The following is a 20,735-nucleotide window of genomic DNA, read 5'->3' on the forward strand; positions in this document are numbered from 1 at the left end:
AGCTGAGTGGTTCTTAATTTTGAGACCATTTTAGTTTATTTATTTATTAAAAGTTAAGTTTTATTACCCACTTAGTGATTGTCTATGATAGATTTGTAGGAGTGGAAACAAGGTGGGGGAGCATAAGATTATTGCCCAACTTCAGTGATAGTCTGGATTGTGTATAAAAACTGTTTTAAGATAGACCATACATACCTGGATAATTATAAATATCGTTCCCCACACCAATTAATTCTATGATGCCACTTCTGGTACCCATACCATTCACAAAACAGGGCTGGAAGCAGTTGGCTCCCTGACCTGTATAGTCTTTAAGCTTTTTTTTTTTTTTTTTTTCTTTAATACACAAGCCAGACTGCTTGAGGCATGTAGGGGTTATAACATTAATAGATTTTTATGGCCTATGCTTTATTCCTGTGTCTGCGTAGTTGGCAGGTATCACTACTGCAACAGTGTATATTATGAGGCCACTCATTTAACTGCAGTACTATGCCCAACCATGGTTCAGAGCAGGAAGCCAACTGTCTATGGCCCCGTGTTGTTTATAGAATGACAATGGAAGCAACCCCGTACCGCTGATTGGTGTAGGGGACGCCTGTCAGCCCCCACTGGGCAGATATTTTTCCATAAGAAATGCTGTTTGGAGTAGGGAGGTGACTTGGGGATATGTAAACCTGGCTTGTTTAAGCACCTATAGTCGGCATCTCTCTACCATACATCACCATACATGGACCATATGATCATCTTCACTTGTTTTGGACTTTATATGTGCTGAACAGCAAACATACTCTGGTTACACACCATTTACCTTTGCATTACTGTTTTTATTGAACTTTGAGTCTGAATCAGCTTTCTCTGGCTCATATACTGTTACCCATGGACTAATCATTTTTGGACTTTGTATGTATTTAACAACAAGTATTTTTGGCTGCATGCCTGTAAACTGCGGTCCTTTTAAAGCCTGAATTGCATCTCTTTGTATATTATCTGCATGCATTGCCCTTCCTTGTAGCCCTGCATACTAGCCATGAGCAATGCTACATAAAATTTCTGACATATTTGGGAAAACAGCACCTAATGTCAATGGAATAGGTCAAATTATCTATATACACAATACACATACATAAGAGTCTATTATTAAATAAGTGTGTATAGGGATATATGTTTTGAGGCAATTTTGGTGTTTTTTTACCCCATCTGCATCACTCTATTGTATTGGTATGACTATCTGACCTATTGTCCCCTGGTGAACCAATGTTCTCTGGGGAAATACGTTGGGACGCTTATTACTGTTTTTAACATCACCCAAGAGACTGGTCGGACAGTTTTGGTACCATACTGTCTGCACCGATATTTCTAGTCTCTGTGGGTATGAGCGATTGCGTTATTTTTGTAATTGTGGGATTAGTGTTTGGCATTTTATGACTGTATTCTTAAAAGTTAAATAGTAATAAGTTATTTACCTTATAATGTAAAAGATTTGGATGTCTCCTGTGATAACTTTTGAATTTATGAGATCTTGTCAAATTATTCCTCTCAGTGAATTTCTACCTAAAGGATAGGTCATGGAAACTTATCCAGGACAACATCTATAATTTGATGTCCCTTACCCTATTGGCACCCCACAAATTTTACTCCTAGTTATTGTACAATGAATTATGTCATTTAATTTCTGCACCACATCACAGTGACTCCCCAACTGGCCCTTCTTTCAGTTATCCCTGGCAGGATTTCTATGGTGAAGAGGGACCTCCTGCGACACTTTGTTATGGCTGCCCGAACCGTCATTCCCAGAAACTGGCGGAGCACTGTTGCGCCCACTCTGGTGAAATTTTTACAGGAGCTTCTCCTAATGAGAAGAATAGAGGCCGTGGTGGTGGAGAATTCCCCTGACCCCTCCAAATTTGATGCGCTCTGTCGTCCTTGGGCGGTGGTCCAGGATTTGACTGATTCTCATCTCTCCTGATAGAGTACTACCTTTCTATCCTTTTTTCCCCTCGCATAGAGGAAGGTTGCTGATTATTCTTCCCTCCCTCTGTTGTGCCCCCCCCCCTTCTTTTCCTGTATGTCTCTTCCTGACTGTGTTTTCCCCTTGTCTGCTTGCTTGTTGTTCTTATTGCCTTATGTTGTTCTTATTGCCCTGTACTTCTGTGTCTTCTGTCCTCTGTTGTTAGCCTCCAGTTTATGCTGGTTTGAAGGTGTCAACCTTTTTTGGTTATTAAGCACCTTTTTCGTGTTTCTGAGGCTTGCACACCTCTATGTGCTTTGACTCATTGTTTTTTCTTCCCTGTTATATATAGTAAGATTTTCAATAAAAACTGATTAAACATCATTTCTGCACCACAAGCTTTGCCATTTAATTTGTGCACCACCGATTTTACTCCTGATTGGTGCGCATCTAGTTATACAATTTAATTTCTTTCCCACAAGTTTTGCTAAATAATTGGTGTAATAAATTTTAGTAAAAATTATTAAATTATCAATAATTTTTTTTATTTGTATTTGTCGGAGAGTTTTATTATCTAATTTGTCTACAAACATTTTTCATAATTGTTTAAGAACTACCTGTGGATTAAGAACTCACTCTACCCCAAATAATAGGGGGCGGTGGTCACTTCTCGTGTCGGGTTTCCTTTTTCACACAGCCAGGTGGAATGCAGGGGTGCCCCTGTAGCATGGGATGGAGGCACACACCAGTTCACTTCGGTGGAAGCACCAGAAATAGCCAATAGAGGATAAATACTTCTCATGGCACAACCCCTTTAGACAATGTGTGTCCCCTGTGCCTCTTCCTCTGTGCCTAAATATGCAGGGTAGATATGTGCTGTGAGACTGGTTATCCTTTACAATCACAGTTTTCTATTTATTTAAATAAAAATTTGTAAATGTTGCTCCACAAACATCCTTTCTGCTGAGTGCTCGCACCAAACTTATTAGGTTGTTTTCGCACCGCATTTCAGTGCCATTTTTGTTATATGCACTAGTAAAGCTCCAAGTCTAGAAACCCCCATTTAACTATAGCTGGTCAAAAGGATGTCCTATTAGCTGGCCTATCTCAGAAATGGCATTTTTCTTGTATGAAATAATGCAGCAAAATACACAGTGCCATGCGTGGATGTGTTACAGTCGGAACCGTGAAAATGTACTTTTACTGCAGAACGCAGTATTAAATGAGCCTTGTGCTAGGTTCACATCTGTATTGGGGTTTCTGTTCTTCGTGTCCGCTTGGGGACACAAAAATGGAAAACCCAATCTGCTTAAAAAGCGGTTACCCGCGAACCCCATAGACTATAATGTGGTCCGCCTGGTTTCTGCCCCCAAAAAAGCAGAGAGAAAAGTCCTGCTTGCAGGGAAGATGGAATCCTCTGAACAGTGCTCGTGCGCAGGTGTGACCATAGTCTTAGTAGACCTCTAAATTTAGGCACCACTAACAGAAGTTGTTTGCAAATGGTTTATGATTATCCTCTAAGATACTGACCATATGATCAGGAATAGGAACAAAAATGTTGAAGTCCAGTAAGAACACCTCGTATTGAACCTGGACTTTTACATTGATTGATTATACATTGTGTGGGCAGTATTTTTTTTTTTTTTTTTTTTTTTTTTTTTTACAAAGGCATGAAAAGAAAAGAGGTGATACAAACCTGACCAGTCTCCCACTGCTGCAGTTCTGACATTTCCTGGGTCCCTGCTGTTCTTACTCTTGGGCTTTTCATGCACTGAAAATGACCATTAAACCAGTCAATAGCTGTGGTGGGTGACAACTGCAATAACCCAGGAAGCACTGTAGCAGGAAAGTTAGCGCAGTGATTATCTTATTTTATTTTACCAACCACAACCCTTTTAAGCTGTGTAAAGACTGATACACGTGTGACATATAAAATGAAAATTCTTCATTTTAAATCTTTATTTCTACTTATAGGCCTGGCTGGGAATTTGAAGGTGCTGCTATTGTCTACTGCCCCTCCAGAAGAATATCAGAACAGGTTACTGGAGATTTGACCAAGCTGGGCATTTTATGTGATACTTATCATGCTGGTATGGGAATCAAAGCTAGGAGAGATGTACATCATCGTTTTATGCGAGATGAAATACAGGTACTGTTTGGTTTTCATGTGAACAGGCTTAGCCTCTTTGTTTGAAAAGTACTCATAAACTTGGGTCTGGTTAATGTTTTTGTTGCATAACAATTGTTACATGGCTGTGACTTGTGTGTTCATTCAAAAAGTATAGAAATCCTTAATAAAGTTTTTATTAACCAGTTACATTTATTCACATTAACAGAATATGTGACAAATGTTAAATTGGTGGGTCCATAACCGATGGCATCACCACTGATCACTAGATTGGGGAAGATCCATCCTCTACCCTGCAACATTAAATAGCAGTAATAAGGAAGAATTTTGTGGTGGGAGTTTGGTAACAGATCTGCAGTCTTAAAAAAAAAATCTGTATGGGAGATGCACAAAAAGTTGAGCACGCTCATTCAGATGTGTCCCTAATGTCTGAAGCCAGTACTGTGTCTTCTGTGTATTCTGCATAATTATGTATGGAGAATGAGGTTCAGGTGATGTGTTTCTCTCTTCCACATTTTTTTTTCCCAATATATTAAAGGGGTTCTCCCATCTCAAGGATCCTATCTTATGTAAATTGAAGACTTTTTCTAAATATATTGCTTTAGAAATTCTGCTTTGTTTGCCTGTTATGTGAATTTATTCCTCCCATTGTTTACACTGCATTGCTATAACCACTGACTTGGGAGATAGATAGGACAAGTGAGGTCACTTACTCAGTGTCGGCAGGACAATCCATTCAGCTAATTACAGTTTGCTGATAAAGCCTGGTCTGTTATCTCTCTATGTAAATACACAGAAAACATGGAGTCCTTCTGTACAAGAATCTGCAATATTAACTCATCTGTATAAATGTTGTGAGACTTCTCCAGCCGTTTTGCAAGAGGGAGGAGACATCCAGGAAATGAGAAGAGGAGACACTGCATGCAGCCTGGAGAAAGACTGAGATGGGAGAAGCCCTTTAAGCAGTTTCATTTGTTCAATTCAATATATTTTAATATTTCCAAACTGAAGCTTGTTTAGTAATGTTAACCATTGACTTCTTCACTACCCAGTGTGTTGTGGCTACTGTGGCATTTGGCATGGGTATCAATAAACCAGATATTCGTAAAGTTATTCATTATGGAGCGCCTAAGGAAATGGAATCCTATTATCAAGAAATTGGCAGAGCTGGTAGAGATGGTCTTCCTAGCAGTTGTCATGTTCTTTGGGCTCCCACAGATATGAAGTTTAACAGGTAAGTATAAATATTGATATAGCAGATAATACTTTATTTTCACATTTCACCATTGAAAACAACACACAAGTAACAATTGGTAAAAATTTGACAGCAGAATAAATTAGCCCGTGTCCCTGCGTAAGGTCTTTGTCCCATTTGACCTGTCATGCGCCATACAGGAGTCTTGCTGTATGGCTCCTATTATGAGTTAAGGCAGAAAAACACAGGCTCCTATGGGGATATTTGAAAGTTTGGTGTTCACATAAAGTGTCCCTATAAAAAAAATACTCAGTGAAGGAAATAATAATTGCAAAGTAATTTATTTTTTAAATAATTTGTTCACAAGAGGTTTTTTTTTGATAATTCAGACAGGACACTTAACACAGTTACAGGTTTCTCATAGTATGGTATGATAAATGGCAGCAGATGATAATAATAATGTGACCTAAAAGTCTGCATTGCATAGAATGGACCAAACTCCGCTCGATCCCAATATAACAGCAGAGAAATAAAAACCTCTGTGTAGGCCTGCCTTCTAAGAGGCAACAGCTGGTCATTTGGGGCAAGTAAACAATCTAATCCTAGGTTCACATTATCGTTTGGGTTTCCGTTCTTCGGGTCCACTTGGGGGCCTGAAAATAGAATTCCAGTCCACTTAAAAAGTGGTTACCTACGGAAACTCGCGTATGATAATGTTGTCTACTGGGTTTCTACCCAAAAATTTAGGAGAGAAAAGTCCTGCAGAGTTATAAAGATTTTCTCTGACCATCTTAATGGTCACAGTAACTGATGCAGTAACTTTCTATGGTCTGGGACTTGTCATGTACTCAGTCATGATTTTCTTATTGTAGCTGGGTTATCGGCGGGGTCACTACATGTATGAGAAGATATCCCGGCCACAGTAAGGAAATCATGGCTGATTTTCTGACATTAGGAAAGCTGTGCGTTCATGGTCATATCCACTGGCAACCAATTAAGACAACAAGACTGTGACCACAAGATATTTAGAGAAAATCTTTAAAACTCTGCAAATTGTTTACTTATTTGCAAAAATGTTTAACTTTTAATTATCTACAAATTTGGTTATGCTGGTAGGAATACCCCTTTAAGCGATGTTGTTGGAACTTTACAAAGTTATTTGTTTTTCTGTTTTTTTAGGCAAATGCTTAATGAGATCAAGAAGGAAGATTTTCGACAGTACAAATTGAAAATGTTATCAAAGATGGAAAAATACCTTAATTCAAGCAGTTGCAGGCGGAAGTATGAACCAATTTTTGAGTTGCCTGGTGTACACTTTTTGTTCACTGTGTTTCTTTCATAGGCTAATTCTAAATTATAATAGAGATATCTATATGCACATGATTGGCACACCCAGTATTAAATTCTGCTGTCTTCACATTCTAGGTATTGTTTGTGCTGCCTGTAAGATCTTTATTTCAGTATGACAAATGTATCTATTCTGTTTGTAACTAAACAAGGACTTGGCATTGGTTGAATTCAAAGAGGCCACCATAAAAAAAGAGGGAGACATATCTCTGGGAAATATCATTACTTTGTAACTGCCATGAACCCAACCAATCCTCAAAAAAAAAAAGGAGCAATAACATTTGTTAAGCACTGCAACTCGACCAAATATTTTCTATCTGCATACAGTAGCTCCATTTATTTCATATATTTAAAGGAACCCTGTCACTGAAAATAACCTACTTTTTAAACATTTCAAAGTTTTTATATTAAACATATTGGCCCAGATTTAATAATGGTTCAACAGTGCGAACTTAAGACAGTTTGAAAAGTGACAGATTTATCACAGTGGTTGATGCTGGATGACAAATCTGGCTTATATTTAGACTCTCTCGTCTATGTTTCTACCACCTTTTCGGACACACATTTTTGGGATATAAGCCATAGTCCCTTTTAAGAGAATCCACATCCACGTGTCCAGCAGGTTGAAAAATTTTACCCAAACTACGGCAGATGTGCAACGTTTACTCTTGTATCTAGTTGTAACCACAAATAGAAATCTGGGCCATAAGAATTAAGATCTTTTGCTAATTATATTTTTCATTTTCCATGTCAGTATGTATATATTTTTACCTGCCTACCTAAAGTACTGTAGCCTGCAGTTTTGTAGATCTTTGCAGCAGTCACCTCATTTCCAACACAGCCAGTATTGCAATAGAAGATAACTCCTATTTATAACATCAATTAATATGCATCATCACATTTATTACTGAAAATAGATGATGTCACAACTTTTCTCATTCCACCCCCTCCACAGAACATGTCTAGAAAACTATCCCATACACCTCAATGAGTTGGCTCTGGACTGTTGCTGCCTATGGCCATGACTATGCTGTAAATCATATCAATAAATGATGTTAACAGTGCAATATGGAGAAGCACAGCTACAATGGCAGCCCCATAATCATATATAGAAAATCAAGTAAAAAAAAAATCTACAAACTAAAAATTAAAAAAACAGGGTAAGTTCACACTACCGTTGTTGCTGTCATTCACAAGATGAGAGCAACGGACCTCAAATGATAGATGCAGATGGAGTTCCCTCCATTGGGTTCCTGCCTGCATTGACACTAATGTAGTAAAGATGACGGACACTTTTCCTTCATGTTTGTTTACTTTTGCAACAGAAGAAAAAAAGTCCTGCTTTCACAAATTTATAGAAGAAAGCTTGTGTTTTTTTGTTTTGTTTTTTTTTCGTTTTTTTTTTATATATACCTTGGGGTGAATACAGATGGACCACCAACACATGGGGCTCCGTCTGCATCTGTGATTTAATGTCCATTGCTCTAATCCTGTGATGGATGACAGCAGCTGTTGGCTTTGCTGGTGTCTGCCCCAGTTGCAGAAATATCGGTACCACTAGAATTCAGCACACTATCAGATTTCCAGCAGTATATAGCGCCACCAGTGTTAAAGGACATAGTCCTCTTTAAACACTCTCACATAAAAAATGTTGTAGGTCTTTGTATGTGATGACGGAAAAACACAAAAAAAGGTTTGGGCATTAAGCTGTAAAACTGGACAGTCACTAAAGGGTCAAAACTCAAAAGCTTCTGACATCCTGACAGCAGTTCTGTAGACATCTTGACCTTAGGGCAGTTATGCTTATTGCTTAACCCTGTTACCTCGGGGTTAAACTTTTAAAGTCGCTTTCAATGAGTTATATCCATTTGACATCGGGTGGAGTTTCAATCCTCTATGGAAACCAATTTTGATTGGTGGCATCTAGAAACAGTATTTCCTGACCACCAGTATCATGTTTGGCCAATGTAGTCCTCACCTAAAATATGTTGCGATTAAATTACTCTGAACTTTTTGATGTTCAAAATCAGATTGTTGCAGAGACAGTTGGTTTTTTGTGCCAAATTTTGAAACTTCTTTTAGTATATAGACCTGTATGTTTTTTTCCTCCAAGAATGACATCACTGTCTGTGAATTAAACAAAGCCAAATAATTGTGTCCCTCAAGATTAAATTAATGAAGATAATTTTAGCCCATTGTTGTCTTCATTCAATTTAACATGTAAATTCTTGTTCTTTTGTATTTACCTCATATTGTTCCCTCGTGTAGGATCATCTTGTCTCATTTTGAAGACAAACAACTCCGCAAGGTCTCTTCTGGTATCATGGGAACGGAAAAATGTTGTGATAACTGCAAGACCAGGTAAAGATTCATTGGGGCTCATTCATCGACAACTTCACATTTTTGCTATTTCTGAAAAATGTTAGATTCTTAAAGGGTCTTTCTGAATTTAAAAAAAAAAAAAGTCAAAGACAAAGTGTAAAAGCATAGGTAATCAGCTGTTTTTCTTATCTGCAGAGATATCGTAGCTGAATAATTTTGTGCTGCATGCTCTCTGCTGTAGTGTGAAATACTTTAGGGTAATATCCCGCAAAGCAAGCCACAGACAAAAAAGACAACGGTGGAAAGACATCGGCTTATTTTTTTGCATTGTTATTCACAGAAAGCCCGCAGTTTTTCCTCTGTGGACTTTCTGCTTTTGCGTTACCTATAAGGAAAACTCCAGCACTGCCGTACGGACATGCTGCAATTTGCAAAAACACTCAGGAGTTTTTTTTTTCTCTGCAATTTGTGGGCCAGAATGTCATCCACTCTGCAGGTAATGTAAAACACAGCATTTTTCACTGCAGCCAAAATGCAGCATTTTTACAATGTGTGGCCCTGGCCTTAAAAGGGTTTTCCTATCTAAATACAATTTCTTTGGATTAGCAGGTATCGCACCCAGCAATCAGCAGACACCCAAACATGTATAGAGAACAGACCCAGTGGACAGAGTCTGGTTACTGACCCCATGATCAGGGGTTATCTGGTTTCTAATGTTGATGGCCTATCCTTAGGATAGACCATCAGTATTAGATTTACAGGAGTCTTACACAGTGGATCCTTGCAGATCACTAGTGCCCAGACAAGACAGCACAGCTCTTGGTAATGTTTACATATAGTGAGCTGCACTGATAAATTCCAATCATTGCCCCATGTAAACATGGCACCAATTTGCTGACAAATAAGTTTGTTGGCTGATCTCATCTTTTATGCAGCTCTAAAAATGATAGTTGTCTGCAGCATTTTAGGATTAGGCATCTGCCCATGTAAAAGGACCCTAAAAACTTTTATTACATTATGGGCCTAATACTATTTAATTGGACATTAGTTGTTTTCTTTTCTTGTCATTATTCCTTTCTTAACATTAAAAAAAAGACACAGCAGAGAACAATCAGAACCAAATAAATACAGTAGGTCTGCGTCATCATGGCTTATGACCACTCAGAATGGCAATGGGGTATGTAACTTATGCATCCCTAGCTTAGATAGACTGTCTTATAGACTACTCTGTTTACGGATACTTAAAGGGGTATTCCCATGTACATAATCATTTCTATATTTGTAGATAATTAAAAGTTAAACATTTTTACAAATATAAGTAATAAAATATTCTGCAAAGTTTTAAAGATTTTCTCTAACTTTCTTAGTGATGACAGTGTTGTCTTGATCGTTTGCCAATGGAAAAGACCACTAATGCAGAAACTTTCTATGATCTGGGACTTGTCTGGAATCCAGCCATGATTTTCGTATTGTAGCTGGGTCATCAGGCAGGGACACTACATGTATCAGGAGATAACTCATTGACATGGGAATACCCCTTTAAGTATATTAGGGTGAGATATTCCTATGTCAGGACCTCCATGAATACGCCAGTCCAAAGAATGACTGTAACTCTGGAGGACACAAGTGCACCCTTATCACATGCAAATTGTTGTACACTATTGTGGCAATATATAGAAATAGAACAACTACTGTTAAGTTCCTCCACAGATAACAGCAGCATGTTGTGTGATCAACTTATTTTCTGAGTAGAAGGGGAGGCAAGATCACCAACCTTTCTATCATCATTGGCAAGTCAAAGAGCCCCATTAAAGGGTGCAGTAGGGTATACACTGCTATAAGCTGTGTATTCTGTGTAAGTCATTATGCTGACCTTTTTTTTTTACTTAATTTGATATAAATGTTAAATTACAGCTAATGTGCTATTCTTGGACTCTTTCCATACATGTAATAATGTGCTCATTTTGTTGGTGTCACATTAGTGATTGCCTTGGGCAGACAGCCAGATTATTGCTGCTGCTTGCTGGAGACTAGACAATCGACAACTAATTTATGATGGGAGACTGCGAGTATAAAATGGAACCGTAACAGAACACATCCTGACATAGTTGGTGTTAAACTAGGTCAGCCGGACCCTAGAATTAACCTATTTGCAGATGATGAGTTGTTATCTTTATCATATACTGATAATATTCTCAACACTGTGTCCCAGACCATGACAGATTTTGGAGCATTGACTTACTACAAGTTCAATGAATCCAAATCACAGATTTTGGGAGTTGGCCTGTCTCCGGCCTATATTCAACATATTAAGGACACCGCGCCCTTTCAGTGGAGCTCACAAACCATACCCTATCTGGAAATTCAGCTTACCGCAGACCCAAAACACTTAATCAAGGCAAATTTTCCAGCGGGACTTCAGGCAGCTATACGGAAAGAGCTAGACATACTAAATGAGTTTGTTCTTTTTCAATGTATTATCATGACTGTTTTTTTTTTTGCTCTGTTGCATATATGTATCTTGTACTATGTGCCATTACTTGTTTGTAACACTTAATCTTTTCTTAATAAGTATGTATTATTATTTTTTAAAAATGTAACCGTAAATGAAGCCCTAACTAGATTTCATTGTAAATGATTGGGATACAAGCACCAATCTTTATCTACTGAAGATCCCACTTTCAGGATGCTAAATTGAGTCCTGACTATTTATTTATTACACCCCCAAACCTCTCATTGAAGTATTTCATTTAAGATATTTGAGCTTTTTGGTAGCAAGAGATACCATTAGTAAAGCTGAATTTCCATGTCAAGTTTTGATAAGACTGGTGGCCCATATTGTTATGCACCACCAGCACTTCTTGATGGCTTAGATCAGGGGTTAGTAACCTTCGGCACTCCAGCTGCTGTGACACTACAACTCCCAACATACTCCATTCAGTTCCATGGGCGTTCCAAGAACAGCAGAGCAGGTATACCTGCTGGCAGTTGGAGTTCTGATGGTTGCCTACCCCTGGCCTAGATTGAAAGATGACTACTTCTCTGTGGTTTAACAGAACTAGTGAAAAATACCTGTTGAATAAGTTTTAAGTTGTTTGCATCATGCACAAAATAGACATGGCAGTTTTATTCTTATGCAAATGAAGGGAAAGTTCTTTGGGACAGTGCCTAAACTTGTCGGGGTTTTGGTCACAGCTCTAGATTCCAGGATAAAGCACTTTTCCCCTAATTTACATACAAATCAGTGAAAAGTATATATCAAAAATTGCAATTAACGTGAAAATTGGACTCCAAAGATGAATAAGAGTTGTATTTAGAGACTATAGAAACACCTCTACAAGGTACTGTGAATAGGCTTATAACTAGAGATGAGCGAGTACTGTTCGGATCAGCCGATCCGAACAGCACGCTCGCATAGAAATGAATGGACGTAGCCGGCACGCGGGGGTTAAGCGGCCGGCCGCCGTCAAAGCGGAAGTACCAGGTGCATCCATTCATTTCTATGGAGCGTGCTGTTCGGATCGGCTGATCCGAACAGTACTCGCTCATCTCTACTTATAACCAATTCACTACTGACAGACACTTAACCTATTTACCCTACACATGTGGGTTGTATTCATTCTAGATTGTCTTATACTGTGTTTTTTAGGCTCAGCAAGCCTATTCATTTTGACAGATTTTCAGATTTTAAAGACCATGAGCTTGCTTTATCAGTCACACAACATCGTACTGTTCTGTTCACGAATGCAAGATAACTATCTTCTAATACTAGGTCCTGTCAGTAGAATTCATTTGGCTGGTGGCAGGTTATTCAACATTTAGTTTATTAGGGTTAGCCATGTATAGGCTTTGTATCAGCCATTACAGGAATCTACTTGGCTTTCCGATTAGAGCAAAGCATAGGAAACCCTTTAAAGGGGTATTCCCACCTCACATACTCACCAGTCTTTACTGCTGTAAAATCTTCTTTCCTCCTGGTTTCTTGCATCATTTGGTGGGCGGGGTTTCACAATCAACCTGCTGTTTAGCTCCGCCCCCAAATTCCCGTGTAGCTCCGCCCACCCATTTTGGACTATGAAGTACAGGCAGCAGCAACTCCATTCTGTGTTACATACAGAGACTGCCTGTCTCTGCCATAATGAACACAATTGAATTAGCTAGCCTGATAACTGGGAGAACAGAAGAAATGAAAGCAGCTCCTCTCCCCTATCTGCTAACAGGAATCTAGGTCACATGATGTAGACACAGGAATAGCTAGAAACACAGGCTCGCTCCCCTGCACTTAGCCCCTCCTCCCTCCCCCCTGAGAGCAGCAGATACATCACTGGACTCATGAGCAGATAAGTCAGGGCTATGGCCACAAAGAATTGAATAAAGTAAGATAGAGGACAAACAAAGCAGTTTTACTGAAGCAGTGTATTTAGGAAAAGTCTTACATTCACAATAACAAGCAGTATAGATAGGATCCTTGTGATGGGACAACCCCTTTAAGGACTTTTCTTGCACTGTATTACAAAAATGTTTTTCCTCTATTCACACTTTTTTTTTTTTTTCTTTTTTCCTTTAGATTAAGTCACAATATTTCAATTACTGATCAAGAAGACAGTCTCCAAGATTTTGGTCAGCAAGCCTTCCAGTTATTATCTGCAGTGGATGCTTTAGGGGAAAAATTTGGAACTGGTGTTCCTGTGTTATTTCTCCGGGGCTCAGTAAGTATACAATACTTTAGTATTTTACAATAGCACATGATGCCCATATTGAGCCTAATGACACTGTGCACTGTCTGCAGCAAACTACATGAATATTACAAGCCTGCCGCATTGAGAGTAAATGAACGTGTTTATATGTCCGTTTTTTTTTTTTGTTTGTTTGGTTTTTTTGACGGACAGAATAAAACTGCAAAAAAATGACATTGTTTGTGTTTGCTTTGATGGACACACAGATCCAGTTGAAGCAAATGGGTTAGTTTCTACCAGATGTGAAATCAGATTGACATCTAATTTAAGTCTGTTAAAAATGGATCAATGCGTTGGGGAAAAAAAGAACTGATGCACTTCATTGTTTGTTTGTTTTTTAAGATTCCATTAAAAATGGATGGAAAAGATATCACTCAGCGGGCAAAAACAGACAGACACAGAACAGATTCAAAATGTCTGTTAAAAACTCTTTGATTTGTCTGTTTTTCACAGCCGAGAACCTGACAGTAGTGTGAACATAGCCTAACAGCCCCTACAGCACCGTATACCTGAAGTCAAGTATTCTATATATACAACATTCAAATGATTTGTGATTTCCATTCTTAAAGAAGTCTAGCAAAAACTTTTTCCCCCACCCCTGTACCGATCACCTGATTGTTTTTTGTTTTTTTACACCCCAGGCTTCTTATATGTACTGTACACAGTACTCCTATCCCTGCAATCTAGCATCTTCTCTGCTTCTGATCAGATATAATTTTGGTTTTTATATTGTTCTTTCTCTGTTCTCAACTGTTAAATCTAAGTCTAACATGGGCAGTTAAAGAGAGTGCAATTTATTGGGGACAGTATAAATATCCTTCCCTCAATGTTCTAAATAATCTAAGAGACTGAGTATATTTTTAGGAAAACTGAATTGTGGGCTTCTTCATTATAGCTGTGTGACAGGAACTGTCTATTCACCAGCAGAAGTGTGATATAATTGACATGTTTGGCTGGAACAGTCCATACAGGATGTGAGACTCTCACTTTTATACTGAGCATTTCTACTGGGTATATCATTAGATTTCGCTTAAAGGGGCTCTATCACTAGGAAAAGTCATTTTTAACTAATCACATCCTTGCATAGGCTTTAGAAAGGCTATTCCACACCTACCTTTAGTATGTAAATTGCCTCAGTAGTGTCTGAATAAGTTTGTTTTTATCCATATGCTTGATACATCGTGCACTCCTCTCCTGTTGTTTCCTATGAGCACAGCACAGGCTGCTGCTGCTGATGACTCGCTTCCTGCATCCACACACACAATAGGAGATAAGAGGAGAGACGAGTGCTGCTGAGAACTTCCTGTGCTGGCTGTAAGCACATTAGCATATGAATAAAAACGGACTTATTCAGAAATCACTGAGGCAATCTACATATTAAAGGTAGGTGTGAAATAGCCTTTCTAAAGCCTATGATGTGATTAGTTAAAAATGACTTTTCCCAGTGATAGAGCCTCTTTAACCATACCCATTTGTGTACTTTAAAAACCTTTCTAAGGTTGAAGCCCCACATTGCAGAAACAAAGCTTTTTTTTTTGCAGATTTTATTTCATCTTTTTGAACCGAAGCCAGGAATGGATTGAGCAAAAGCAGAAGTATAAGAGCTTCCTATATATTTCCTATTCCTTTTGCAGCCATTCTTGGATTTGGTTTAAATAAATGCAACAAAATAAGTTGCATTTTCGCAACGTGGGACCTTACTCTCAAAGCTTGTTGTATGCAACTGACTTCTGAAATAAATGTAGTGCTAACAAAACAGGAACCTTCTGGTAGATTTTCCATGTTTTTAGTATTTGTCATAGGGAAGTCTGATTGAACTATTTTACTGTATAAAAAGTTCAGGGCTTTACTGGAAACCCGGCATGTATCCAAGACTGGTAATTATTGCTATTCCTTAAAGTAAGTCTGCACTGATGTCTTTAAGGTTGGTACTTTAGAGAAAAGGGCAAGAGAGACAGCTTAGTCTAATAGTGTGTTGAAATGATGAACAACAGATGATAACAGCAGTTTTTCGGGGCCCAGTGATTTATTTGTCAAATGTATCTGTGTGTTTGAGTACATCGGAGAAGCCACCCCATATTTAATATATTATATGATTCTGTGTCACCATAGTGCAAAATAGCATCTCAATTTGCAATATGCACCTCCTAGTCAGCTCTACAACACATACAACAGGTCTACAACAGCATTTACAAAACGAAACTTAGCAAATGCTGTTGTTCATCGTGTGTTGGAATAAAACCCACACTATTGAAGCATCAACTGGCATTTAGTAATTTTCCCTCCTATACCAAAATGCTAAGACCCATCACTAGAAACCTATAAGAAACATGAAGTCTTTCACCTTTATACAGCTGTTCACATGTAATTGTAGAGTTTTTCTTTAATAAGCCATTATTGGATGGTAATTGATTAGATTGTTTTCCGGTCATCAGCTTGCATCTATAGCTGTGTTTGTTTACTTTGCCTGTATAGGCTTTTATTGATGTGATAGTAGGATATTTAGTTGCAGCAGCAGTTTAGATTATATGGAGGATTTTGCAACAAATGCATTACATTGCATTACTATGTAGGTGAAACCTCATTGGCAGAAGATTGTAGTAATGCTAAAAATTATCAAGTAAGAAAATGTGGGTTTCTACACTGGTTCAATATTGTTATATTTTTGTGTTGTGTGAAACCAGCCTAAATGAGAAGATGCATATTACGCTAAGAGGTGAAAAAGGAATTATGGCGTGTTCACACCTGCGCCCGGTCTCCGCTTTGCAAGTTTCTGTTTCCTGCCCAAGAAACTGGACAGGAGACGGAAACCAGTAGGCAGTTTTCAAACCCACTTATTTGAATGGGTTTACAAAGTGAGCGCCTGTGAGCGTCTTCTGGTCTCTGCAGCGAAACCGTTTTTGTTAATTTTTTTAACCGGACACGAAGTCGGACATGCAGGACTTTGTGTCCAGTTAAAAACCAAAACCGGTTTTGCCGCAGAGAGCAGAAGACGCTCACGGACGGACACTGAATGTCGGGTTTTCGTCTCCTGTCAGCAGAAGACGGAAACCCACAAAGCAGTGGTCGGGTGCTCAACGCGGTTGAGCAATATTTTAACAAAACTTGGTATGAGACCTGTAAAATAAATTATAAGGAAGACTACACTCTTCATTTAGAAATCTTTTCATTCTGATCTCTGCTCATCCTGCATTGATGTCAAATTCATCATTCATGTGAATTCTGCAAATAATACCTCTTTCAGTGGTCATATGCCACACATGTACACATGACTGCTAAGACTACCTGTGATTGGCTATAGCAGTCATGTGAATTATAAATGTTGCCTCACTTGTTGCAGTCTAGAGTGTTTCAGAGTGGCTAGAACCATAGCAGTGGCACTGGAACTGAGGGACATTTAAAATGAGTCTTTCACCAGGAAACAGTATATCAAACCAGTGTCAGTGCATTGTACCTCTCATTATGCTGAGAACAGTCTCACAAGGGATGGACAAAATAACGAGAACACCCCTATTTTTATGTTTAATCAAATTTTATTGAGGATTTTTCAAATACAAGGGAAGGGGGAAACAGAAATATAAGAAAAACACAGAAACAGCTGAGGCTCGCAAGCCTCACAGTAACAGGAGCTAAACAGTAGCCCCAGATCAGTCATACATATCATAATACAATAATAATATAATGCATCAAGCAAGGCAAATGTACTCGTAAAGTAACAACTCAGGAACAACAGAGAACAACAATGGACAGATGGAACATCGGGGAAAAGACAACTATAGGGGGATGTAGTAACAAGACAAGACGGACACAAAGACAGAGGAACCATGGGAGAGATAAGAGATAGGGAGGAGGAAGACCAGAAAGGCAAAATCATGAGAAAGAGGAGGAAAAAGCATTGGAGTCCTGAAACGTAAGCCAGGGCAGCCAGGCACTGTCAAACCTGGAGGAAGACAGAGAGTCCTCCTCAACAAGAGCCTCCATTCTCCTAATAAGGACAAGCTCCTGTAGGAATTCAAGCATAGTAGGCGGGGCAGTACTGCGCCAATTCCTAGGAATGACAGACCTGGCGGCCATAAGAAAATGTCGCAAGAGGTCCTTCTTGATCTCAGAAATTTTACCAGGGAGGACCGAAAGGAGGGCCTCCTGAGGCGACGGGGTGACAGGATGATCACATACCTTAGAATACAGAGAGAAAACCGCATCCCAAAAGGGACGGAGGACATTACACTCCCACCATATATGGAGCATGGTGCCCCTCTCAGTGCCACAGGGCCAACATCTATCAGAAACGGTCGGGAAGATCCTGTGAAGGAGGTCTGGACACCTGTACCAACGGGAGAGGATCTTGAAGTTTCTCTCCTGCGCACTGCAGGGCAAGGCCATTTTGTGAGTGAGGGGGAAAGATTTACTCCAATAGTCAGGAAGCAGACTAGTGGCGAAGTCAGAGTTCCAAGACCCAACGTAGGAAGGAAGCCCAGGGGTGGCATCCTCAAGGAGAACACCATATAACAAGGAGAACCCCTATTTTTATTTGGTCACCTGCCATTACTGGTAATGCTCCCTTTTTCTTAGTCACACAGGCTTTGTCACTGTTGATTTGAGATTCAAGCAATAGGCCATAGTTTTGCTGAATTTCCATAAAGTGCTCTTCTATTCCTCACATCAAGCTTTGACTTTGGACCACAGCGACTGTCTGCGGATGTTTTGCCTGTCTTTACATCTTGAAGTGTGGTCACAGAACCTTGACAAACCCATCCACTCAGCAACACCATGCCAACAATTAGTCCTCTTCAGAGTTCCGGCATATTATGCCCCAAAAACAAGTAGATTATTAAAACAGGAGAATTAAAAAGTTTATCAGCAGCAACAAGCTACATGATGAAATAAAAAAGGGGCAATACCAGAGGTAGCAGGTGTGTGAGAAAGAGTGAAACTGAACTTTGTAAATATAGGGGTGTTCTTGTTATTTTAGTCAACCCCTGTACTTTTGCCGTTTTGTTCTTATAAAGGAAATGGTGCATCTATTCGACTATCTAATGGTATGATAGTGTTCAGAATAATGTCCTCTACTGGCTGACTTTAATATTGAATTTACTGGTGTCAGACTCTGGATGGGGACAATTTCTTACTTTTACACAGTTTTGTTGACTTGAAAGATGTACCACTTAAATGGATTATATGAAAATGGGCAACAGCGCATGTAGTTTTTGGATGCAGAAGTGCAGTGACGCGGGAGAAGAGGCAGAAAAGACAATGGAGGGCGTCACTGAAGAGTTTTGAAGCAGCACAGGGGAACGCCCCCTTTGCTGTCTGGAGACTCATTTGCATAACGACGAAAACCAGGATATCTACCTAATGACGTCACAGAGAAGAATTCTGAATGTAGGGGAAGAATAGCCTTTCTTTAGGCTGTTCCGATGTGGGCTTAGTTAAAAACGGGATTCTAATGATAGAATCCCTTTAAATAAAAAAGATATCCCAAATTAATATACTAACTTGCAACTACGGTATATATATACATATATATTTATTTTTCATTCATATATTATGCAATGGTATGGCAAGTTCGTCTGTACATACATAGGCGTGTGGACATACAATGATAGCACACAGCAGCAGTAATTTAGAAGTTTTCTTTCTACAGTTGAATACATGTTTCATTTAACCTGTATTTTTTTTTATTTTTTATTTAAGCACCTGTATGTTTTGTCCCTTGGATAACTAGGTACAGATGGGCTTTCCAGTATACCTGAAACAGACCACAAGAGGGGATCAGGTTTCCTCTTATTATTTGAAAACTAGTCTGTCTGCTGTAGGAAAAGTTCTCCTGGGAACTTTCAAATTAGGAAGTTGCATTTGATGAAATTTTATACCGCCTTTGTTGCGATGAAAGATTAAGGGCTCTCCAGAAAGGAAACCTCAAATGTAAAAATATAAACAACAAAGAAATGAGAGGTTTGCCCATGTTTAATGAGATGTTACAAGATTGAGTCAGTATTAAGTCAACAAAGGCAGCAATCATGCATGATGCTCGTAATGTTAAGTTATCCATTTCATTTAATTATTAGTCAATGTTTCTTTTAATAAACAAAAAAGATTACTCATCCTTTATAGTACAGTTTAGTCTTTGTGAAAATGAACACCTAAATCATAAAGTTCCTGTCTGGAGCAACATTCATTAGGAAATTAATTTATTGATAACGCCAGTATGAGAATCACTGCATTTAGGATGGCTGTATATGTCCACGGATTAGGCAGGTTTTGTCCAGGTTTTTTTTTATGCAGTTTTGATTCAAAACCATGTGTGAAATAAAGAGGAGAGAAACTAGAAGGGTGTTAAGCTATACGATATGGTTGGTGCACACCGCTGAAACTTGCCCACACACTGGCTAATGGTAATTCCCTTCAAAATCATGTGCCTATTGGCCACTGCAGATGGGCGTGGAGTCGGCTGTGTGCCACAATAGACCATGTGTATCTGGTTTCTAAGATTGCTGACCTATCCTTAGAATAGACCTTCAATATTAGATCTGAGGGAGTCCAACAAACTGTAGCAGTGGGTGTAGGTATTGCAGCTCTGTCCCATTGAAATCTATTGGGCGGCGCTGGTTGTACGTCGAGTGAGCAGTGCCGCTCTACTGCACTGCCTCACTATTGGTCATCTGCTGGAGTCTCAGGCCCACGCAGATCTAACATTGATGGCCTATCCTAAGAATAGGCCATCAATCTAAGAAACCAGATAACCCTTTTAAAAGTATAATATAACCCAAATAAAAACAAAACAAAAATTGTCTTTTTCTTCTATCTCCTCTCTAATCCAGAAAATCAAAATATAGAAAAAATTTGAAATTATAGCGTGTTTATTGTTTTTTTTGGTTGTAAGGACATAAAACTGGCAACACGTTTCAACATTTTACGGTACACTGTATCTCCGCTAATTTCTATCCATCAGTAGCGTGCTACAATTTTCCAGTTTTTCTGTATTTTCATTTCCCAGTATATCATCACCTACTTTGTAGGACTGTGTCCGGGTAAGAGCTGCAGCTGACCATTTGGGCT

General features: G+C 38.9%; 1 protein-coding gene across 1 annotated transcript in view; it reads left to right on the forward strand.

The window, feature by feature from the left end:
* WRN (WRN RecQ like helicase) overlaps window positions 1–20,735 on the forward strand; it is a 100,443-nt gene that overhangs the window by 46,938 nt on the left and 32,770 nt on the right. The window contains exons 18-22 of the mRNA XM_075262230.1: window positions 3,923–4,097; window positions 5,129–5,310; window positions 6,451–6,552; window positions 8,887–8,979; window positions 13,508–13,649. Of these exons, the coding sequence (XP_075118331.1) occupies window positions 3,923–4,097; window positions 5,129–5,310; window positions 6,451–6,552; window positions 8,887–8,979; window positions 13,508–13,649 (694 nt within the window). The remainder of the gene's footprint in view (window positions 1–3,922; window positions 4,098–5,128; window positions 5,311–6,450; window positions 6,553–8,886; window positions 8,980–13,507; window positions 13,650–20,735) is intronic.

Source organism: Leptodactylus fuscus, chromosome 1 (genome assembly GCF_031893055.1).
Source record: "Leptodactylus fuscus isolate aLepFus1 chromosome 1, aLepFus1.hap2, whole genome shotgun sequence".
Taxonomy (NCBI): domain Eukaryota; kingdom Metazoa; phylum Chordata; class Amphibia; order Anura; family Leptodactylidae; genus Leptodactylus; species Leptodactylus fuscus.